The 24,509-nt window shown below is 45.6% G+C and overlaps 2 protein-coding genes across 2 annotated transcripts; one reads left to right on the top strand and one right to left on the bottom strand.

Moving 5' to 3' along the window:
- Positions 1-1,385: 1,385 nt before the first annotated feature.
- Positions 1,386-8,604, bottom strand: LOC106605681 (40S ribosomal protein S19). The gene is made up of 6 exons (XM_014201571.1): positions 8,532-8,604; positions 7,514-7,584; positions 4,215-4,315; positions 3,827-4,010; positions 2,684-2,738; positions 1,386-1,455 (listed from the first exon to the last, which is right to left on the bottom strand). Exons 2-6 carry the CDS (start codon positions 7,582-7,584, stop codon positions 1,411-1,413), a joined length of 456 nt encoding a protein of 151 aa, XP_014057046.1. The 5' UTR covers positions 8,532-8,604; the 3' UTR covers positions 1,386-1,410.
- A 1,133-nt stretch (positions 8,605-9,737) lies between these two features.
- On the top strand, positions 9,738-21,703 carry LOC106605680 (adenosine receptor A1-like). The gene is made up of 3 exons (XM_014201570.2): positions 9,738-9,971; positions 12,441-12,810; positions 19,644-21,703. Exons 2-3 carry the CDS (start codon positions 12,449-12,451, stop codon positions 20,473-20,475), a joined length of 1,194 nt encoding a protein of 397 aa, XP_014057045.1. The 5' UTR covers positions 9,738-9,971; positions 12,441-12,448; the 3' UTR covers positions 20,476-21,703.
- Positions 21,704-24,509: the final 2,806 nt, after the last annotated feature.

The raw sequence follows: 24,509 nt of genomic DNA, 5'->3' as shown, positions 1-24,509 counted from the left end.
CCCATACCATAACCCCACCATGGTGCACTCTGTTCACAATGTTGACATTAGCAAACCGCTCACCCACAGGATGCCATACACGCTGTCTGCCATCTGCCCAGTACAGTAGAAACCGGGATTCATCCATGAAGAGCACACTTCTCCAGGTCACCGGTGAGCATTCACCCACTGAAGTCAGTTACGACGCCGAACAGCAGTCAGGTCAAGACCCGGTGAGGATGAGCATGCAGATAGATGACCTTCTCTGAGAGTTTCTGACAATGCAGAAATTATCGTTTGTGCAAACCCAGTTTTATCAGCTGTCCAGGTGGCTGGTCTCAGACAATCCAGCAGGTGAAGAAACCAGATGTGGAAGTCCTAGGTTGGCGTGGCTACACGTGATCTGTGGTTGTGAGGCCAGTTGGACCTACTGCCGAATTCTATAAAATGACATTGGAAGTGGCTTATGGTAGAGAAATTAACACTCAATTCTCTGGCAACAGCTCTGGTTCACATTACTGCAGTCAGCATGCCAATTGCACACTCCCTCAAAAAATATCTTACATGTTGCGTTTATATTGGTTCAGTATACTTTAAGAAACTTTTGTACTAAGGTAGCAAACTTATTTTTTTTTACATGATCAGAGTGAACAAACAAAATGTCTTTGTTGGAAGCAGTAGTCACAGCTCTGTATAATGAAGAGATGCTCATGTCTCCGCCCTAAAGGCAGAAAGACAGGCGACAAGCTTTGGTGCAGAATAAGCCCATAGGAACATATTGGGCTTATTTGACAGATTTCGGAGCTCGAAACAGCTCACGTCACCTCTTCCTCTGGTAGAGTTGGAGGACATCACTGTGCATTTGAGGATGTGCAAATCACATTTAACTTGACAGGTAACACCAAAGACTTCCAGCAGCACTGAACCCCCTCCTTGTGAGACATTTCTGCTGGGTGACCTGCAGTCGAGTTCAGTCTCCTCTAGATGGCACTGTCGCATCAAGCCATATTCTCATACACAACAATGTTCCCATGGCAGGTGTCAAGGCAACTAGCAGGCCAAAGATCAACATGATAGTTTAACATTTTGAAGCTATGCATAGCTAAGACTCAAATGACAAATGGTTTGTGTTACCGGTATGACAGAGTAAGAATTTAACTAAGCGCATGAGGTGAGTAATTGTTTGGGAAATTTATTGGAATTCAACAAAAACCAAATTGTGTAGACTAAACCGAACACCATACCAACAACTCCTACACTTCATCAATCCAGTCCCCCATAGACATCAAGACCAGAGGTAACATCTAACATTGGTATGCAAAACCAGAAACCAATGGAAGAAACCAGTTTCCATCTATTGTTGGTAAATCCCAACTTGCTCAGATCTGAAAAAAGAACAGACAAGATTTCATCTTCTCCAAAAAATATTTATTAAACTGCGGGGGCAGCCTTGGGGGGCAACTTTGCAGCTGCAACCTGGGGAAACAAATCAAAACAAGACATTTAGTGGTGCAGATTTGTTCAGAGGTTATTCCAGTGAGTAAGTGGGCTCTTGATCTAACAAAGTAATGAGGCCCACATCACACTGGAATTAAACAGCTTGAGGACAGTGACTCCACTAGAACCCCTCAGAAATGCCAGTCATGTGACAGCACATGCCATACCTAGCTCCTTGGGATAAAAACCGATTTCTAAGCCATCAAAAACAGCACAGGGGGGAGCCAAGCGATGACGCCACCATGTAGCAGCCAGGGAGGGCCAGGTTAGTGCATCTAAATTCAGCTCATTACAAAGGATCAAGAGGGAGAAGCGGCACCATACGGTGGATTCAGTCAGCATGAAATTCCCTCCGCTTGTTTACCCTTGGATTGTCACACTGTTGTTCCTCTTAAGCAGACAGATTGCTGCCGACAGGGGCTGAGCTGCTGTTTGTTTTTAACAACAGTAAAAAAAAAAAAAATAAGAGTGACATTCATTATGCAGGCTGCGAGGCTCAGGAGCAAAGTTAGAAAATAAATCTAGACCAAGGACAGCTGGCTGAATTCAAAAGGCAGGCTGAATGCTTGGGCAACACTGCTAATGCTTTCATTACATGCACTGTGGGATGTTCTACCATCAAAGTGCAGGGTGACATGTTTCAGTGATGAAACAAACTTATTTCTGCAACAAAACATGTTTGAAACGACTTTTTAGATAAGGGCCCATGGGCCCGATACGGTGAGGTACAAGAAGGCAGTACCCTGGTCCTGGTGAGCCTTGGGGCTATAAAGCCTTTATTCCAGCCAAGCAAGGCAGCAGATGGCCCAGCGCTCTAACCGCTAGGCTAATAACGGAAAGGTTACTAGTTTCGATTCCCCAAGCAGACTAAATGAAACATCTGCCGATGTGCCCTTGAGCAAGGCACTTAACCCCATCTGCTCCAGGGTCTCCGTCAATAACAGCTGATGCCTGGCCGTGACCACACTGAGGGTGTCTCAGTGGAAGTGGGATATGCAAAAAACACATTTCCATTTAACGCCAAACAGGTTCCACTTGAACGTGTGAAAGACAAATAAGCCCCCCCACACATTTGACCAAATTCTCTCACGGTCCCAATTTAACTTATTAGTTTTGCCATTTGTCTGGAACAGGCCTGCACAACCCATGGGCTCCCCAGAAGGTAGGTAACCAAACACTGCTGGTGGGGTAAAGAGAAGGTCTTCACCTGGCCAGCAATCCTGTCCAGATCTCTGGTTCCCTGGGCGGTTAGTCTGCGACCACTGTGAGAGAAGAGGTTCAGTCAGCAACAGAACAAATTAATACATTTGTCACATGCGCAGAATACAACATGTAGACTTTAGTTAAATGTTTACTTACAAGCCCTTAACAAACAGTGCAGTCAAGAAAAATAAGTGTTAAGTAAAAAATTAATTAGAGCAGCAGTAAAATAACAGTAGCGAGGTTATATACAGGGGGTACCGGTACAGAGTCAATGTGCGAGGGCACCGGTTAGTCGAGGTAATTGAAGTAATATGTACATGTGGGTAGAGTTATTAAAGTGACTATGCATAGACAGAGTAGCAGCAGCAGCATAAAGGTGGGGCAATGAAAATAGTCTGGGTAGCCATATGATTAGCTGTTCAGGAGTCTTGTGGCTTGGGGGTAGAAGCTGTTAAGTCTTTTGGACCTAGACTTGGCGCTCCGGTACTGCTTGCCGTACAGTAACAGAAAACAGTCTATGACTAGGGTGGCCGGAGTGTGAATTTTTAGGGCCTTCCTCCGACCCCGCCATACTAACGGATCAACTCCATTCTGTACAGTAACACAGCAAAGACGACATCAACACCCCTTACACAGGTCGACTGACAACACCAGAGTAGGTAACACCAGACTGCAATGACACCCCTACACAACTGCCATAGGATATAATGTGCCCAACCATTTGTAGAAATTGCTACAAAGCTACTAAATCAATTAAATCTGAACGAGCCTGGTAAGATCACAATAGTACATTTATCCAGATTTCATGCAAATAATATAATCAACACTAATGAAATTGAGCACTTGTAAGATGCTTTGTCTGTATACGGTTTTGTTCAGTGGGCACAAAATGTTTTCAACAAGGGAAGACATTTTTTTCCCACTCTTTCTTAAGCGTTGCATGAAAAGTGAATTTAAAATCGTCAACCCAGTGGTGCTCTGGAACCTGGACTAGGTGACGTAATAAAACAGTTCATATCTGGTGTTTCCCTCTGTTCTCAGTAGGATCCGCTTGCTTTCCCTAAACCTAACCATAAGGACCAATGAGAACGCCGACCTTGACTCAAGTGTCTAGGGACAACGTTCTAACCAGCGTGGTTCTACTCACCCGTTGGGGTTCTTCTCCACCATCTTGAGAAGCTCGAGGGCCTGCAGCACCTTGCGGGCCACGTTTTTGGAGCCAACACTGAAGTGGGCGGGACACACACCGTTCCTCTGGCGACCACCATAGATCTTGGTCATGGAGCCCACACCGGCACCCCCACGCAGGTACAGGTGGCGCACCGTGGACGCTGGGAGGGAGAAGAGAGGTTAACACCACTGATAGAGTCACAATGACCTCGTTCCATACTTCTGCACTAACAGTCAGGAAAATCATTTGTGGCCAATTTTGGTCAAAACCAACGCCAATAACAGATTGTATCTACCATACTCGACTAACGGCCTGAGCAGACAGGTAGTCCTGAAGGGAAGAATGTCAATGATCAAAATCATACCAGCTCTGGTGTAGAACCAGTTCTCATCGCTGGGTGCCAGCTCCTTGTGTTTGGCCAGCTTGACAATGTCCACCCAATCTGGGACCTTCAGCTTTCCTGACCTGGAACAGGAAAAGCATACAGTTTTAGTCAGAAGTTTACATACACCTTAGCCAAATTAATTTAAACTCAGTTTCACAATTCCTGACATTTAATCCCAGAAAAAAATCCCTGTCTAAGGTCAGTTAGGAGCACCACTTTATTTTAAGTGAAACGTCAGAATAATAGAATGATTTTTCATCACATTCCCAGTGGGTCAGAAGTTTACATGCACTCAATTAGTATTCGATAGCATTGCCTTTAAATTGTTTAACTTGGGTCAAACTTTCCAGGTAGCCTTCCACAAGCTTCCCACAATAAGTTGGGTGAATTTTGGCCCATTCCTCCTGACAGCTGGTGTAACTGAGTCAGGTTTGTAGGCCTCCTTGCTCGCACATGCTTTTTCAGTTCTTCCCACAAAAGCTCTATAGGATTTGAGGTTAGGGCTTTGTGATGGCCACTCCAATACCTTCACTTTGTTGTCCTTAAGCCATTTTGCCACAACTTAGGAAGTATGCTTGGGGTCATTGTCCAATTGGAAGACCCATTTGCGACCAAGCTTTAACTTCCTGACTGATGTCTTGAGATGTTGCTTCAATATATCCACATAATTTTCCTGCCTCAAGATGCCATCTATTTTGTGAAGTGCACCAGTCCCTCCTGCAGCAAAGCACCCCCACAACATGATGATATCATAAAGGTGAATGCACCAATTTGTAAGTCGCTCTTAACCTGTTGGGTCTAGGGGGCAGCATTTGCACGTCTGGATAAAAAAAATGTACCCGATTTAATCTGGTTACTAATCCTACCCAGTAACTAGAATATGCATATACTTATTATATATGGATAGAAAACACTCTAAAGTTTCCAAAACTGTTTGAATGGTGTCTGTGAGTATAACAGAACTCATTTGGCAGGCAAAACCCTGAGACATTTTCTGACAGGAAGTGGATACCTGATGTGTTGTATTGACTTTAAACCTATCCCATTGAAAAACACAGGGGTTTAGGAATATTTTGGCACTTCCTATTGCTTCCACTAGATGTCACCAGCCTTTACAAAGTGTTTTGAGTCTTCTGGAGGGAGATCTGACCGAACAAGAGCCATGGAACGGTGATGTCCCATTAGACACCTGGCGCGCTACTTCATGTTGGGTACCCTCGTTCCAATACGTTATAAAAGACTATGCATTCGTCCACCTTGAATATTATTCATGTTCTGGTTAAAAAAGGCCCTAATGATTTATGCTATACAACGTTTGACATGTTTGAACGAACGGAAATATATTTTTTCCCCTCGTTCATGACGAGAAGTCCGGCTGGCTTACATCATGTGCTAACGAGACGGAGATTTTTGGACATAAATGATGAGCTTTTTTGAACAAAACTACATTCGTTATGGACCTGTGATACCTGGAAGTGACATCTGATGAAGAGAATCAAAGGTAATGGATTATTTACATAGTATTTTCGATTTTAGATCTCCCCAACATGACGTCTAGTCTGTATCGCAACGCGTATTTTTCTGGGCACAGTGCTCAGATTATTGCAAAGTGTGATTTCCCAGTAAGGTTATTTTTAAATCTGGCAAGTTGATTGCGTTCAAAAGATGTAAATCTATAATTCTTTAAATGACAATATAATATTTTACCAATGTTTTCTAATTTTAATTATTTAATTTGTGACGCTGACTTGACTGCCGGTTATTGGAGGGAAACGATTTCCTCAACATCAATGCCATAGTAAAACGCTGTTTTTGTATATAAATATGAACTTGATAGAACTAAAAATGCATGCATTGTCTAACATAATGTCCTAGGAGTGTCATCTGATGGAGATTGTAAAAGGTTAGTGTATCATTTTAGCTGGTTTTATGGTTTTGGTGACCCTGTCTTTGACTTGACAAAACATTACACACAACTCTTGTAAATGTACTGTCCTAACATACTCTAAATTTATGCTTTCGCCGTAAAACCTTTTTGAAATCGTAAAACGTGGTTAGATTAAGGAGATGTTTATCTTTCAAATGGTGTAACATAGTTGTATTTTTGAAAAATTTGAATTTTGACATTTATTTGGATTCAAATTTGCCGCTCTTGAAATGCACCTGCTGTTGATGGAGTGCACCACGGGTGGCACGCTAGCGTCCCACCTAGCCCCAAGAGGTTAAATGACGTAAATGTAATGCTTACACCACCGCGCTTCACGGTTGGGATGGTGTTCTTCGGCTTGCAAGCCTCCCCCTTTTTCCGCCAAACATAACGAGGGTCATTATGGCCAACCAGTTCTATTTTTGTTTCATCAGACGAGAGGACATTTCATAAAAAGTACGATCTTTGTCCCCATGTGCAGTTGCAAACCGTAGTCTGGCTTTTTTATTGGTGGTTTTGGAGCAGCGGCTTCTTCCTTGCTGAGCGGCCTTTCAGGTTAAGTCACTATAGGGCTCGTTTTACTGTTGATATAGATACCTTTATAACGGTTTCCTCCAGCATCTTCACAAGGTCCTTTGCTGTTGTTCTGGGATTGATTTGCACTTTTCACACCAAAGTACGTTCATCTCTAGGAGACAGAACGCGTCTCCTTCCTGAGCGGTATGACGGCTGCGTGGTCCCATGGTGTTTATACTTGCATACTATTGTCTGTACAGATGAACGTGGTACCTTCAGGCGTTTGGAAGTTGCTCCCAAGGATGAACCAGGTCTTGAGGTCTTGGCTGATTTCTCTTGATTTTCCCATGATGTCAAGCATAGAGGCACTGAGTTTGAAGGTAGGCCTTGAAATACATCCACAGGTACACCTCCAATTGACTCAAATTATGTCAATTATCCTATCAGAAGCTTCTAAAGCCATGACATCTATTTCTGGAATTTTCCAAGCTATTTAAAAGGCACAGTCAACTTAGTGTATGTAAACTTCTGACCCACTGGAATTGTGATAGTGAATTCTAAGTGAAACAATCTGTAAACAATTGTTGGAAAAATCGTGTCATGCACAAAGTAGATGTCCTAACCGACTTGCCAAAACTATAGTTTGTAACAAGAAATCTGTGGAGTGGTTGAAAAACGAGTTAATGACTCCATCCTAAGCCTATGTAAACTTCTGACTTGAACTGTATGTTAGTCATTCACAAAAGCTCAATGCATTACAAAGCAAGAACTGAACAAGGCTTCACGTGTATGCGACTACATATACTTAAATTAAAGAACTGAGTGGAAAACTCACTTCTTCAGGAAAGCCGATAGGGCACGGACAAACTCCTGCTGGTTGACGTCTTTCACTGTGACACCAGGCATCTGCCAGAGAGGTAAAGAACTTCAGTATGAGGTACAATGTATGAATGATGCTATGTAGACTGCAACGAATGTCCTGGGTAGATTGAGGTCCTGAGCACATTCAATATGTAGCCTAGCTACTCATGTAACTAACGTTAGTTATATAGTCATGTGCAGACGATAGGATGACTCGACCGCCCCAATACTCAAACAGTTAATCTGATGATTACACGTCTATACACTACTATTGATAACTTTTCTACAAATCACACTATCTCGCTAACTAGTTAGTTAACCAGATGGGTGATGAACAGCTTGCTTAATTAAGCAGGCAACTAACGTTAGTTGGCTAGCTAATTCTAGACTACTTTCCTTCCTGTTAGACAGTGGCGATGGAAAACATGCACATCTCGTGATAGTATAAATCCCTCATATTGTGCAAAGTCCTGAATGATCTGAAGTCCAATTTAAACAAATAACTGATATCATCAGGGCAAACCATCTCACCAACAAACCGGCCACCGTTAAATAAAATGGTAGCTAACTAACTGGAGTTAGCCACAATGCTAGCAATGAACCTATAAACCGATACATGTATCCACATCAGAAATTCGAGGCAGAAATCCACAGTATAAGAAGGATCACAGTTCAACAGCCGACGAGCGTAACACATTCAAATGAAAGACACCGTTAGCGTAGATAACATAATTGTCTTATCTAAAAATGGACAAGCGAAATGTTTAGGCCCAATGCAGAGGCATGGGGTAGCCATCACTGGAAGGTACGTGCGAGTGTCACAAGCAAATGTATTTTATTCTAAATAATCTACAGGACTCTGTAGACTTCCCGGAAAACCAGGTATTTGTTCATTGATTGTTCAATGTATACGCGGTCAGTTATGTGAGAATAATTATCACGAAAATGTCATACAGTGGGTCAAATAAGGCCGGAGACCAGACATCATTTACCTTGCTTGTGGACAGCGAGAGGAAGAGGGTAAGATGGGGTTTCCAGCCCGTGTTAAAACGGGTGGATCGCGTTCGTTCTCGCGAGATATGACCTCACCCTGTACGTTCGTATTTTCATCACAAGATGCCCTGTTGATGAATTTCTAGCCCAATCAGAGTCAAACCTGATGCATTTCAAAGCAGTTTGCAGTGCCCAAGGTTAATTAAGGCTACATCACAATCAAAAGCATTGAATTATGAAATTGTCTCCAAAAGAAGAGTCACGTGCCCTGGAGCAGCAATAGGAATTAATTAGCTTTTTTTTTGTGGTATATGGAAGTACTTTTTTATTGCAGCAATAGGATACTAATGTCTAATGTTACTATAATCTACACAGTGAATGCAATAACCAGGATGCTGTAATTCAAAATTATGTTTTTATTATAATAATCTTGTGACATATCCCGTCAGTATTTAAAGATCTGTGAAATGCATTGTAACCATATCTTATCTTATGGAAAATATATATATATAAAAGACATATATTTCAAAATATATACATTTTCCTTTATTATTTTCCCCTAACCCTACCATCCCTCCCCTAATTGGAGTAAACCAATGGACAACAACACTGCTTCTACTTCCAGTTTATACATACTATATAAAACCATATCGTATTCTTAAGGGATTTCTACAAATAGCCTACTGACAGAGATCATGATCAAATTCCTTTGAATTCTGCATGCAACAATCATTCTTTATTTCCCATGGTACATTTCCTCCATGGAAAAAAACAACAATGCCACTTCATTTGTTCTTTGTTATCCTTGAAATAGCCGTTGAAAAATAAATGCACTGCTGCCTGAAACACAGCACATGTAAATGTACTGCTGCCACAGAACAATGCCCAAACCCTTCACTGGATAAGAGATTGCGTTCTCTGTCCCTCTCTGATTTCTCTCCATTGTTTTTCTCTGTTCATCATCTCTTCCATCTGTGCCATTATGTTTACACGCGTTTGAGTGTCTCTTTTCGTGTGTGTGTGTGTGTGTGTGCATTTGTACATGTTCGATTGACCTGAGTGTGTGTGTCTGCGAGTAAATGTGTTAACTATAACCTTGGTCTTTTTTATTTACTTATTTACAATGCTTGTGGTGACCTTTGCACAGCTCGGGTGGAAAGGTTAGCACTGCTTCAACATTGACACAATTGATATGTTTGTATAGACAAGACCAGGAGATAGGTGGGCAGAGAGGGTAATGACGGTTTATGAATGTGAGTTTATTCTGTCAGTCAGTGCAGAAGAATAGAGTGAGAGGAAGAGATAGGGAGGTAAAGAGCGAGGGAAGGTTTACAGAGGACAGATTAGAACTGTCATAGACTTATATTTACATTTTGCATTTACATTTTAGTCATTTAGCAGACGCTCTTATCCAGATCTATACATCCACAACATATGAGGTAATTTGGTCTTTTCTCATTTATTCTACTGTTCTAGACAGCTATATTTTGGTATTTGGTATTTTATTAGGATCCCCATTAGCTGTTGCGCTATAGCAGCAGCTTCTCTTCCTGGGGTCCACAAAATCACCATCTGTTCTCTATCCATTCTCTTTCCATTATATTCTCTATCATATTTTCTGTCATCCATTGAGCTTCCTACTATCTAAATCTAAAGCTCTGACTGTGTAGTGTGGCTGTGAGTCTGTATGCTTGTGTTGTCTCTCAATGCTTACCGTAATTGATTAGCAAAAATAAATTAATCACATTGAAAGCGACCAGTCACAGATTCAAACCGAAGACAACCACATAAGGTGGAATGAACTCCAATAATTATTTCAAGGCCCTTCAAGGAGCAGGACAGGAGACAACTGTATCAACTGATTATGCAGCTGTATAAAACGATTATTCCAGTCAGTCATAATTATTATGAAAACGGACAACTTGTCGTCTGGATGTCCTGAAAAGGTCAAACTCATTATTCTGAGGAGACAGGTGGCATATTACAGCGCTAAATCTGCTATTTCAATATCCAGCCGCTTTGCTTTATTTGAGACCATTGTTTGAAAATGTTCTGAAATTACCTGTCAATCACACTCGAGCAAGTTCACACCAATGTCTCCTGCTCTGTCTGTCTGCTGCAGTGTGTGATGTTAGCGGTCTGTTTCACAGAGCCTACCCTCTCTACACTGTGTTTGCATGGTGCTCACATCCTCAGTCTGAGTGCTCTGTCAGGTCCAGTCTACGCTGACCTTTTCACTCTCCAAGTACCCGTACAGGTCTCCAATCCCTAGAACAAATATCTAACAATCTCTCCCCCGCAACTTCCTGCCTCTGCTTCTCCCTTTTCATTTATTTTTCCTTTACTCTGTCCTCCCACCACTCGCTTTTCTCAATCAATCTTTCTCTTTTAGACCTCCCACTCACTCACTCTCTCCATTCTTACCCTCTTTCTTTTCAAACTATTGCCATTGTCTTTTTTTCTTTTTTTATGTCCCAGGTAAATTGACTGAGAATGCTTCCTCATGTGCCCAATAATGTTTATACCATATTTTGTGCTGCTACCATGTTGTGCTGCTGCCTTGTTGTGTTTCTACCATGTTGTTGTCATGTTGTGTTGTTACTATGCTGTGTTGTCATGTGTTGCTGCCATGCTCAATCACTCTCAATCACATTTATTTATAAAGCCCTTTTAACATCAGCCGATGTCACAAAGTGCTATACAGAAACCCAGCCTAAAACCCCAAACAGCAAGCAATGTACATAGATGTAGAAGCACGGTGGCTAGGAAAAACTTCCTAGAAAGGCAGGAACCTAGGAAGAACCCTAGAGAGGAACCAGGCTCTGAAGGGTGGCCAGTCCTCTTCTGGCTGTACTGGGTGGAGATTATAACAGTACATGGCCAAGATGTTCAAATGTTCATAGATGACCAGCAGGGTCAAATAATAATAATCACAGTGGTTGTAGGGGGTAACAGGTCAGCACCTCAGGAGTAAATGTCAGTTGGCTTTTCATAGCCGAGCATTCTGAGTTCGAGACAGCAGGTGCAGTAGAGAGAGAGAGTCAAAAACAGCAGGTCCAGGACAAGGTAGCACGTCCGGTGAACAGGTCAGGGTTCCATAGCCACAGGCAGAACAGTTGAAACTGGAGCAGCAGCACAACCAGGTGGACTGGGGACAGCAAGGAGTCATCAGGACAGGTAGTCCTGAGGCATGGTCCTAGGGCTCAGGTCCTCCGGGAGGGGAGGGAGAGAGAGAGAATTAGAGGGAGCACACTTAACTTCACACAGGACACCGGATAAGACAGGAGATATAATAGACTGACTCAGATATAATAGACTGACCCTAGCCCCCGACACATAAACTATTGCAGCATAGATACTGGAGGCTGAGACAGGAGGGGTTGGGAGACAATACCGACAATACCGACAATACCCCCGGACAGGGCCAACCAGGCAGGATATAACCCCACCCACTTTGTCTTAGGGCTCTCTTAACGTAGTGTTGTGGTGTTTCTCTTGTTGTGATGTTTGTTTTGTCCTATATATTTAATTATTTATAATTTTTAATCCCTGCCCCCGTCCCCGCAGGAGGCCTTTTGCCTTTTGGTAGGCCGCCATTGTAAATAAGAATTTGTTCTTAACTGACTTGCCTAGTTTAATAAAGGTACAAAAATATAAATAATAATTAGCAACCTCACCTGGAAGCCAGTTTCAGGGGAGAGGAAGGGATGAAAGAGCTAATTGGGCAAAGGTAATAATTAGCTAGGGAGCCATGATAGGACATCCACTGTTGGGACAAGTGCAGAAGGAACTTTGAATGATCTCTTAGAGTTACTCTAGGTTTGACACCTCAACCAATTTCACTTTTGTCTTCCTCTCTCTCTTTCCTCCCCCACCTCCCCACTCCTTTGTCTCTGTCCCCCTCTTAGGTTCAGCCATGGAACACATGTGGCTGATCTCGGTGAGTCAGTGTGTGGTATCTGTGTCGGTGATCGTGGTGAGTGTGAGGATGTCTATGGGTGGTGGTGGGATGGAGGAGGATGGAGGAGGACAGGGTGGAGGTGGTCATACCCGGAGCGGGAGTGTTTCTGCCTGCCTGAAGTTGTGTCTAGGCTGGGTGGGGGCAGTGGGGGGTGCGGTAGGGGTGCCTGTCTCTGTGCTGCTGAACCTGAGGAGTCCCCAGTGCCTGTACACCTGCATCACCCTGGTGTGCTGTCCTCTGCTGGTCAGGCAGTTCACTGTCTGCCTGCTGCTGCTCATGACCCTCAACTCCCACCTGAAGCACCGCATGGGGAGCAGGTGAGTCAGAGAGGGGGGGGGTAAAAAGTGCCAAAGCTAAATCAAGTGCACCTGAAATAATTTGCCAAATATTCTCAGGACTGCACTCTAGACCAGGGGTATTCAACCGGAGTTCTGACAAAAATATAAAAAGAAAAACAAACCAAAAAGTGGAACAAATATATATTTTTATGAATAACGCTAGAAACAACAGAATAAACAATTGTATTATTACATACAGTAGAAAATGTGAGAAAATCTTATTTCAAATGATGATTACTTTATTTCTCAACTCCTTAAATTGAGCAAATTACACTCATTGGAGCTCATTACACTCATTGGGAGGGATGGGCAAAAATGACTAATTACACAATACAATTACAAAATACCTGTCACACCCTGATCTGTTTCACCTGTCTTTGTGATTGTCTCCACCCGCCTCCAGGTGTCACCCATCTTCCCCATTATCCCCTGTGTATTTATACCTGTTCTCTGTTTGTTGCCAGTTCGTCTTGTTTGTCATGTCAACCAGCGTTTTTGTGTCTCAGCTCCTGCTTTTCCCAATCTCTATTTTCCTTGCCCTCCTGGTTTTGACCCTTGCCTGTCCTGACTCTGAGCCTGCCTGCCGTCCGGTACCGTTGCCCCACCTCTGGTTTACTGACCCCTGCCTGCCTTGACATGTCTATTGCCTGCCCCTGTTGGATTATTAAACCATTGTTAATTTGATGTTGTCTGCATCTGGGTTTTACCTTCACACCTGATAATACCATAAAGACCAATGTATCAAAGTAAACTACCAAATACGCTTGAAATGTATTTAATAAAAATACATGCATTTCATGTTTTGAAATACAGAATTACATTTTTACTTGTTATGACTGTGATATGTTGTTGTTTATCTATCTTAGTTGAATGCACTGACTGCAAGTCACTCTAGATAAGAGTGTCTGCTAAATTACCAAAATGGAAATGTACTGTATATGTGAAAATTTACCAAAATTAACAGCAAAGCACAATGGGTATTATTATTGGCCTTGTTTTGAAGTGGATAATACTACTCAACATGCTTTGCAATTGTTCATTTTTACATATACATTTATATTTAGTTCATTAAGCAGACGCTCTTATCACACCAGAGTGCCATCAGACTTTTGATACCAATGCAAGGGAAACCGCTTGTAACTGGTGGCAGGGAGGTCAGATGCAGGAGAGCAGAACTAGGTAATAGCCGGAGTAGTTTAATTGCAAAACCAACGGAATAAAGAATAACAAACATGGGTACAAAACCCATCGCGCACCAGTAAACATGTGCACAAGCACTTACAACAAACAATTCCACACAAAGACATGGGGGGAACAGAGGGTTAATACACAACACTTAATGAGGGAAATGAAAACCAGGTGTGTAGGAAAACAAGACAAAACAAATGGAAAATGAAAAGTGGATCGACGATGGCTAGAAGACCGGCGACGCCGACCGCCGAACGCCGCCCGAACAAGGAGAGGAACCGACTTCGGTGGAAGTCGTGACTGTACCCCCCCTTGAAGTGCGGCTCCAGCAGCACGCTGACACCGGCCTCGAGGACGACCTGGAGGGCGAGGTGCAGGGCGATCCGGACGGAGACGGTGGAACTCCCGCAGCATTGAAGGGTCCAACACGTCCTCCACCGGAACCCAGCATCTCTCCTCAGAGAGAGTACCCCTCCCAGTCCACGAGGTACTGAAGGCCCCTCGCCCGACACCTCGAATCCAATATGGATCAAATGGAGTACGCCGGGGCCCCCTTGATGTCCAGAGGGGGCGGAGGAACCTCCCGCACCTCAGACTCCTGGAGCGGGCCAGCCTCCACCGGCCTGAGGAGAGACACATAGAACGAGGGGTTAATATGGTAATCGGGGGGAAGCTGTAACCTGTAACTGACCTTGTTCAGTCTCCTCAGGACTTTAAATGGCCCCACAAACCGCGGACCCAGCTTCCGGCAGGGCAGGCGGAGGGGCAGGTTTCGGGTCGAGAGCCAGACCCGGTCCCACGGTGCAAAGACCAGGGCCTCACTGCGGTGACGGTCTGCTCTGGCTTTCTGGCACAGCACGGCGCGCTGAAGGTGAACATGAGCGGCGTCCCATGTCTCCTCCGCGAGCTGGAACCAGTCGTCCACCGCAGGAGCCTCGGTCTGACTCTGATGCCAAGGAGCCAGAACCGGCTGATACCCCAGTACGCACTGGAAGGGGGATAGGTTAGTGGAGGAGTGGCGGAGTGAGTTCTGGGCCATCTCTGCCCAGGGCACAAACGCCACCCACTCCCCCGGCCGGTCCTGGCAATAAGACCTCAGAAACCTACCCACATCCTGGTTAACTCTCTCCACCTGCCCGTTACTCTCAGGGTGAAAACCCGAGGTAAGGCTGATCGAAACCCCCAGACGTTCCATAAACGCCCTCCAGACCCTCGACGTGAACTGGGGACCCCGATCAGACACTATATCCTCAGGCACCCCATAGTGCCCGAAGACGTGTGTAAACAGGGCCTCCGCAGTCTGTAGGGCCGTAGGGAGACCGGGCAGAGGGAGGAGACGGCAGGACTTAGAAAACCGGTCCACAACAACCAGGATCGTGGTGTTACCCAGTGAAGGAGGAAGATCAGTGAGGAAATCCACCGACAGGTGCGACCAAGGCCGTTGTGGAAAGGGTAAGGGGTGTAGCTTACCTCTGGGCAGGTCCCTAGGAGCCTTACACTGGGCGCACACTGAGCAGGAGGAAACATAAACCCTCACGTCCTTAGCCAACGTGGGCCACCAGTACTTCCCACTCAGACAGCGCACCGTCCGACCGATGCCTGGATGACCAGAGGAGGGTGACGTGTGGGCCCAATAGATCAACCGGTCACTGACAGCAGATGGAACATACAGACGCCCAGCGGGACACTGGAGGGGAGTGGGCTCTGCACGTAGCGCCTGCTCAATGTCCGCGTCCAGCTCCCACACTATCGGCGCCACCAGGCAGGAGGCCGGGAGTATGGGGGTGGGATCCACGGGCCGCTCCTCTGTGTCATACAGCCGGGACAGTGCGTCTGCCTTCACATTCTGGGAACCTGGTCTGTAAGAAAGTGTGAAAGCAAAACGGGTGGAAAACATGGCCCACCTTGCCTGGCGAGCGTTCAGTCTCCTCGCTGCCCGGATGTACTCCAGATTGCGGTGGTCAGTCCAGATGAGAAAAGGGTGTTTAGCCCCCTCAAGCCAATGCCTCCACGCCTTTAAGGCCTTGACGACAGCCAACAGCTTTCGGTCCCCCACGTCATAGTTTCGCTCCGCCGAGCTGAGCTTCCTCGAGAAGAAAGCACAGGGGCGGAGCTTCGGTGGCGTGCCCGAGCGCTGAGAGAGCACGGCTCTTATCCCAGCCTCAGACGCGTCCACCTCCAATATGAATGCCAAAGAGGGATCCGGATGGGCCAGCATGGGAGCCGAGGTAAACAGAGCTCTCAGGTGACCAAAAGCCCTGTCCGCCTCAGCCGACCACTGTAAACGTACCGTTCCCCCCTTCAGCAGTGAGGTAATGGGAGCCGCTACTTGACCAAAACCCCGGATAAACCTCCGGTAGTAATGGGCAAACCCTAGAAACCGCTGCACCTCGTTTACCGTGGTGGGAGTCGGCCAAAATTATGCCCGGCTGCAATGCGGTCACTCTCTATCTCCACCCCTGAGGTGGAAATGCGGTACCCTAGGAAGGAGACTGACTGTTGGAAGAAAAGGCATTTCTCAGCCTTTATGTACAGGTCATGTTCCAACAGTCGACCAAGCAACCTGTGCACCAGGGACACATGCTCGGCGCGTGTAGTGGAGTATATCAGAATGTCATCAATATACACCACTACACCCTGCCCATGCAGGTCCCTGAAAATCTTGTCTACAAAGGCTTGGAAGACTGATGGAGCATTCATCAACCCGTACGGCATGACGAGGTACTCATAATGCCCTGAGGTCGTACTGAACGCCGTCTTCCACTCATCTCCCAGGTTGATACGCACCAGGTTGTAAGCGCTTCTGAGATCCAGTTTGGTGAAGAAGCGCGCCCCGTGCATTGACTCAATCGCAGTGGCGATTAGAGGTAGTGGGTAACTGTACCTCACAGTGATCTGATTTAGGCTTCGATAGTCAATACACGGGCGCAGACCTCCCTCCTTCTTCTTCACAAAAAAGAAACTTGAGGAGGTGGGTGAAGTGGAGGACCCAATGTACCCCTGACGCAGGGATTCAGAGACATATGTTTCCATAGCCGCCGTCTCCACCTGTGACAGGGGGTACACGTGACTCCTGGGAAGTGTGGCGTCTACCAGGAGATTTATCGCACAATACCCCCGTCGATGGGGTGGTAATTGAGTCGCCTTCTTTTGTAGAAGGGAGCGCCAAATCGGCATATTTGGGGGGAATGCACACGGTGGAGACCTGGTCTGGACTTTCCACCGTAGTAGCACCAACGGAAACCCCTAAACACCTCCCCAAGCACTCTCGCGACCACCCCGTGATAGCCCTCCGTTGCCATGAAACAGTAGGGTCATGACAAGCTAACCATGGTAGGCCTAGCACCACGGGAAATGCAGGAGAGTCAATGAGGAAGAGACTGATTCTTTCCGTGTGACCCCCCTGCGTCACCATGCCCAGAGGAGCGGTGGCCTTTGTAATCAACCCTGACCCTAATGGTCGACTGTCTAAGGCATGAACTGGGAAGGGCATAGCCACTAGAATGATGGGGATCCCTAACCTATGGGCAAATTATATGTCTATAAAATACCCAGCCGCGCCTGAATTGACGAGCGCCTTATGCTGGGAATGCAGGGAAAACTCAGGAAAAGTAACAAACAAAAACATGTGTGCAACAGAGGGCTCTGGGTGAGAATGGTGCTTTCTCACCTGGGGTGACGCTAGAGTGCCCTGCCTGCTGCTTCGACTCCCAGAGGAACCAACCCGACACCGACCGGCAGTGGGACCTCTGCGGCCACAGATGTTGCACGAGACAGAACCTCCTCTGGTCTCCCTGCGCACAGCACCTCCCAGCTCCTTGGGCATCGGAGCGGTGGTGCTGGGGAATGGAACTGACAGACCCTGCTCTGGACGTCCGCAGGTAGCCAGCAGGTTATCCAACCGAATGGACAGGTCCACCAGCTGGTCGAAGGTGAGGGTGGTGTCCCTGTAGGCCAACTCCAGATGGACATCCTCGCGCAAACTGCAGCGATGGTGGTCGATCAGAGCCCTGTCGTTCCATCCCGCGCCGGCGGCCAGGGTCCGAAAGTCCATGGCAAACTCCTGGGCGCTACTCGTCTCCTGCCTCAGATGGTAGAGACGTTCACCCGCCGCTCTACCCTCGGGCGGGTGGTCGAAGACTGCCCGGAAACGGCGGGTGAAATCCTAGAAATGGTCCAGTGCCGCATCTCCTTCTCCCCACACGGCGTTGGCCCACTCTAGGGCCTTCTCTGAGAGGCACGAGACGAGGGTAGACACCCTCTCACGGCCTGAAGGAGCTGGGTGGACGGTTGCCAGGTAGAGATCTAGCTGCAATAGGAAACCCTGGCAGCGTGCAGCCGTCCCGTCGTACTCCCGGGAAAGGGCGAGACGAATCCCACTGGGACTGGGTGAAGGGGAGGCGAGTAGTGGAGGCCCTGGTTGTGCTGGTGGAGGTGCTAGAAGAACTCCCTGTCTCTCCCAGTGGTCCATGGTTTGGACGACGCGGTCCATAGCGGCGCCAAGATGGTGGATCATCGCCGCTTGCTCCTGGACGCGCTCCTCGACCCCCATACCAGGGGCACCTGCTCCTGCTGACTCCATTTCAGCGGTGTGGAATTCTGTAAGAGGTGCGTAACTTGTGGCAGGGAAGTCAGACGCAGGAGAGCAGAACTAGTAGTTTAATTGCAAAACCAATGGCATAAAGAATAACAAACATGGGTACAAAACCCGTCACGCACCAGTAAACATGTGCACAAGCACTTACAACAAACAATTCCACACAAAGACATGGGGGGGAACAGAGGGTTAAATACACAACACTTAATGAGGGAAATGAAAACCAGGTGTGTAGGAAAACAAAACAAAACAAATGGAAAATGAAAAGTGGATCGACGATGGCTAGAAGACCGGCGATGCCGACCGCCAAACGCCGCCCGAACAAGGAGAGGAACCGACTTCGGTGGAAGTCGTGACACCGCTTTAGAAAATGGTATAGAAAATGTATTTTGTATTTTGAAAATACTAATTACAGCTCTCGAAAGTATATTGTTACAAAATACGTTGGAGTGTAGTTCAGCCCAGGGTAATACATATTACAGAATACTCAGAAGTAATTGAAAGACATATTTCAAGTACATGTAACATAAATACTGCCCATCTCTGCTCACTGGAGTATCTGACATAGGCTTTGAAAAGTATGGGTCACAGAAAGTGCCACTGGTTGCTGGTAAGCTTTCTTGACTTGGACATACATTTTTGACAACACATGTTTTACCTTTTTTTAACCAGCAAAACAGCTACTTTTCGCAAAAATGTGTTTGGAGTTACCTTTGTCTAGCTAATAGGCTATGTTAGTGTTTATACTTCCAATTATAATGTGGGGAGGTCAAAATAATGAAAAACTGTCTACCAAATCTATTCATTTTAAAATGTTGGTTAATGTTACTTCTCCTCGCCATTATCATTCACCTGATGATAAGACAAGACGTGAAAAATACATTTTTGGTTAACATATGATGGGGCTCCCTGGGTTGCCAGTTTGCCTCAGCGGGGGTCCCTGGGTAAACAAGGTTGAAGACCCCTGCTTTAGAACATCAGTGCATGCTGGCTTCATTTGACCCACTGGGTTCTCTCTCTGTTTCAGCTACAGTTTGCTGGTGACACGTCGGCGGGCCCTGTGTGTGGTCCTGCTGTGCTGGGTGGCCTCTGTCCTCTCTTCCTTTGCCCAGTTCATCGGCTGGAACGTCCTGGACACCTGGGGAGGGGAAGAGGGATGGCTGGATGGGCTGGGGCTGGACGGCATCCCCCCAGGCAACTGGACTTCCCCTCCTCCCCGTCCGATGCCTCCCAAGTACAACCAGGACCGCTCTGTGATCGGGAAGTACCTCCCTTACGGCGGCTTCCTGTCCAAGTTCTACGTGGAGGATCTCCATAACTTCACCTATGCCGAGATCCATGGGAGCCACTGGGGGGTGTGTGCCCCCGACACCGTCCTCAGCCCCCAGTTCCTGGTCTATGTCTATGGGGTGACCGTCTTCCTGCTCCCCCTAATGGGCCTGCTGGCCATTTACCTAGATCTGGTCTGTGTGATGCCCAGACAGGACCCTAATGGTCCAGGCTCCGGCCCCCCAAAACGCTGCTCTCCCCTTGCCCGCTCCCTAGGCCTCTCCCTCTGCCTCCTTATCCTCCTGTGTCTGCCCCTTCACATCACCCACTCCCTCCTGCTTTTCTCCCCAGGCACACTGCCCTCGACCTGGGCTTTCCCGCTGGTCTCGCTCCTGTCGCAGCTCTACGGTCTGGTGCCCCCTCTCCTCTTCACCATTCCCATACAACGGGTGGGGGCCGAACAGGCACCCCTACCTCTGCCCCACCTGGCCCCCACAGGGGGTAAGACGGTGGGCAGAGCCCTGTGTTCAGCTGTGCAGGGGGCATCCTGCTCACTCAAAGGGAGGCTGTGCCCAGATGTGTGTGTGTAACATGGAACAGGAAAACAGGGAAGGTGTGTGTGTTCACACGTTGTTACAATACCAGCATTCCCATCTCATATGTTCTAATTCACTCTCTTAGGCTCTGTTTACACACATGTCTAATATGGTAATACATCGAAATTGCTGAACATCCAATTTCCCTGGAAGTTTGTCCACAAACATAAGTTCCAATCATTGTGTGTAAATAGCGCCATGTATCATTGTGTGATTCACAAGGAGCTTCTTTGTGTAGGTTTCCCCATATATATTCATCAACCTGTCAGTAGCACATACTAGACTTTAATTTGTTTTTCACACACTGTGCTGTTTAATTATTGAGTCTCATATCAAATAAGGTCACTAACCAGGCTTACATCCAACCTTTTTATGCTGTGTAAAGTACATTTCAGATAAAAAAGGTCAAGACAAGACTGATGGAAACATCTAATTTGTCAGTAGACGTTCCAAATGTCAGCCAAACAAAATACGCTAGACAAGCTGGGATCTTTTTGTGTCGGTAAAATTCATTATGTGAGAAAAAGCGGAGGAAACGCCTTTACGCGCAAATATGTATATATTAACCGTCATACCGAAGTAAACTTAGAGTCACACGATGACATGGTGTGTGGTCTTTCCACTACGACACGGGATACCATGTAGTTTATTAGGCTACAGACTTAGTCAACTTTACAGGGTGGTGAAAATGCAAGGAGATGAACTCCATGCTCCTTTACAATAAATATCGAGGGTCTCTTGAGCGCAAGTGCCAAGACCAGAGTGGGAATATTTGCTATATAACGCAAACATTTTTGTGACTAAACCATCAGTAGAGTTGAAAATGATATTCTATTTTTTATTCAGTACATGGGAATTTAACTGCAAAAGTTATTTTTATGTGTACTACATCATCGTGCACAGTTTTTTTTATCAGCAACGAGAACATTTGTTGGAAACACATCTCTGGTGGGAAAATTGTTTTAATGAGGACTTCAGAATATTCACACGAAAATCTGTCGGCAATTGGGTGGAAACCTAGCTTCTGAGAGAGTAAATATCACGCGCTGACTTCTTCTAATCTCACACTGATCCTGAACTAAGCCTGGGACTAGATCAGGATATGTCTGCATTGTAACATGCCTCATGCTGCTACTGCTGCGGATGCTATAGATCTAGCTGCTGCTGCTGTGGATGCTATAGATCTAGCTGCTGCTGCTGCGGATGTTATAGATCTAGCTGCTGCTGCGGATGCTATAGATCTAGCTGCTGCTGCTGCGGATGCTATAGATCTAGCTGCTGCGGATGCTATAGATCTAGCTGCTGCTGCTGCGGATGCTATAGATCTAGCTGCTGCTGCTGCTGCGGATGCTATAGATCTAGCTGCTGCTGCGGATGCTGTAGATCTAGCTGCTGCTGCGGATGCTGTAGATCTAGCTGCTGCTGCTGCGGATGCTATAGATCTAGCTGCTGCTGCTGCGGATGCTATAGATCTAGCTTTGATCATGTTTAATTAAACACACAGTAATAACAGCATGGTTGGTCCGGCGACGCCCTCATAATTATAGTAGAGAAACGCTCTTCATGGCTGTTTTGATTAACTGTGTAAATCTAACACTCTCCTTAAATAAAAGGCCTTGCTCTAACTAATTGGATTGTTCATCTTCTGGCCACGTTGGTGTGAAAAATTATGTACTTATCTATATGCACTCTCTCTCTCTTTCTTTCTCTCTCTCTCTCTTTCTTTCTCTCTCTCACTCTCTCTCACTCTCTCTCTCTTTCTCTCTCTTTTTTTTTCTTCTTCTCTCTCTCTCTCTCTCTCTCTCTCTCTCTCTCTCTCTCTCTCTCTCTCTCAATTCAATGTTCAATTTGGGGGTTTACAGAGGCCCATTACCAGCAACTATCACTCCTGTGTTCCAATGGCACGTTGTGTTAGCTAATCCAAGTTAAACATTTTAAAAGGCTAATTGATCATTAGAAAACCCTTTTGCAACGTGCCATTGGAACACAGGAGTGAAATCTGCCGTTTCCAGCTACAATAGTCATTTACAACATTAACAATGTCGGCACTGTATTTCTGATCAATTTGATGTTATTTTAATGGACGAAAAATGTGCTTTCTTTCAAAAACAAGGACATTTCTAAGTGACCCCAAACTTTTGAACGGTAGTGTAAATATAGGTTGTATTTACAATGGTGTTTGTTCTTCACTGGTCGCCCTTTTCTTGTGGCAACAGGTCACACATCTTGTTGCTGTGATGACGCACTGTGGTATTTCACCCAATAGATATGGGAGTTTATCAAAATTGGATTTGTTTTCGATTTGTTTGTGGGTCTGTGTAATCTTAGGGAAATATGTGTCTCTAATATGGTCATACATTTGGCAGGAGGTTAGTAAGTGCCGTTCAGTTTTCACCTCATTTTGTGGGCAGTGTGCACATAGCCTGTCTTCTCTTGAGAGCCAGGTCTGCCTTCGGCGGCCTTTCTCAATCGCTAGATTATGCTCACTGAGTCTGTACATAGTCAAAGATGTCCTTAATTTTGGGTCAGTCACAGCGGTCAGGTATTCTGCCACTGTGTACTCTCTGTTTAGGGCCAAATAGCATTATAGTTTGCTCTGTTTTTTTGTCAATTCTTTCCAATGTGTTAAGTAATTATCTTTTTGTTTTGTCATGATTTGGTTGGGTTAAATTGCGTTGCTGTCCTGGGGCTCTGTGGTGTCTGTATGTGAACAGAGCCCCAGGACCAGCTTGCTTAGAGGGCTATTCTCCAGGTTCATTTCTCTGTTGGTGAAGGATTTGTTATGGAAGGTTTGGGAATTGCTTCCTATTAGGTGGTTGTAGAATTGAACGGCTTTTTTCTGGATTTTTATAATTAGAGGGTATCGACCTAATTCTGCTCTGCATGCCTTATTTGGTGTTTTATGTTGCACACAGAGGATATTTTTGCATATTTTTGTCCTCTGGTCTGATGAAACAAAAATTAAACTGTTTGGCCATAATGACCCTTGTTATGTTTGGAGGAAAAAGGGGGAGGCTTGCAAGCCGAAGATCACCATCCCAACCGTGAAGCACGGGGGTGGCAGCATCATGTTGTGGGGGTGCTTTGCTGCAGGAGGGACTGGTTCACTTCACAAAATAGATGGCATCATGAGGCAGAAAAATGATGTGGATAATTTGAAGCAACAGCTCTAGACCTCAGTCAGGAATTTAAAGCTTGGTCGCAAATGGGTCTTCCAAATGGACAATGACCCCAAGCATACTTCCAAAGTTGTGGCAAAATGGCTTTAGGACAACAAAGTCAAGGTATTGGAGTGGCCATAACAAAGCCCTGACCTCAATCCTATAGAACATTTATGTTAATCTCTCTCTCTTTATGTTTGTCTCTCTCTCTTTATGTTCATCTCTCTCTCTTTGTTCATCTCTCTCTCTTTATGTTCATCTCTCTCTCTTCATGTTCATCTCTCTCTCTTTGTTCATCTCTCTCTCTTCATGTTCATCTCTCTCTGTTTATGTTCATCTCTCTGTTTATGTTCATCTCTCTCTTTATGTTCATCTCTCTCTGTTTATGTTCATCTCTCTGTTTATGTTCATCTCTCTCTTTATGTTCATCTCTCTGTTTATGTTCATCTCTCTCTTTATGTTCATCTCTCTCTGTTTATGTTCATCTCTCTGTTTATGTTCATCTCTCTCTTTATGTTCATCTCTCTGTTTATGTTCATCTCTCTCTTTGTTCATCTCTCTCTCTTTATGTTCATCTCTCTCTCTTCATGTTCATCTCTCTCTCTTTGTTCATCTCTCTCTCTTCATGTTCATCTCTCTCTGTTTATGTTCATCTCTCTGTTTATGTTCATCTCTCTCTTCATGTTCATCTCTCTCTCTTTATGTTCATCTCTCTGTTTATGTTCATCTCTCTCTTCATGTTCATCTCTCTCTGTTTATGTTCATCTCTCTCTGTTTATGTTCATCTCTCTCTGTTTATGTTCATCTCTCTGTTTATGTTCATCTCTCTCTCTTTGTTCATCTCTCTCTCTTCATGTTCATCTCTCT

This window comes from Salmo salar, chromosome ssa05 (genome assembly GCF_905237065.1).
Source record: "Salmo salar chromosome ssa05, Ssal_v3.1, whole genome shotgun sequence".
NCBI lineage: Eukaryota > Metazoa > Chordata > Actinopteri > Salmoniformes > Salmonidae > Salmo > Salmo salar.
Note: the sequence above shows the minus strand (reverse complement) of the source record. Positions and strands in the feature narration are given on the sequence as shown.

What these genes read in the sequence shown, in the direction of transcription:
- LOC106605681 (XM_014201571.1), bottom strand. Translation starts at nt 7,584, where the DNA reads ATGCCTGGTGTCACAGTGAAAGACGTCAACCAGCAGGAGTTTGTCCGT. An exon ending in GTGGAGAAGAACCCCAACGG is followed by an intron (nt 2,739 to 3,826) that starts GTGAGTAGAACC and finishes CTTCTCTCACAG; the next exon opens with TGGTCGCAGACTAACCGCCC. An exon ending in TGGACAGGATTGCTGGCCAG is followed by an intron (nt 1,456 to 2,683) that starts GTGAAGACCTTC and finishes TTGTTTCCCCAG; the next exon opens with GTTGCAGCTGCAAAGTTGCC.
- LOC106605680 (XM_014201570.2), top strand. Translation starts at nt 12,449, where the DNA reads ATGGAACACATGTGGCTGATCTCGGTGAGTCAGTGTGTGGTATCTGTG. An exon ending in AAGCACCGCATGGGGAGCAG is followed by an intron (nt 12,811 to 19,643) that starts GTGAGTCAGAGA and finishes TCTCTGTTTCAG; the next exon opens with CTACAGTTTGCTGGTGACAC.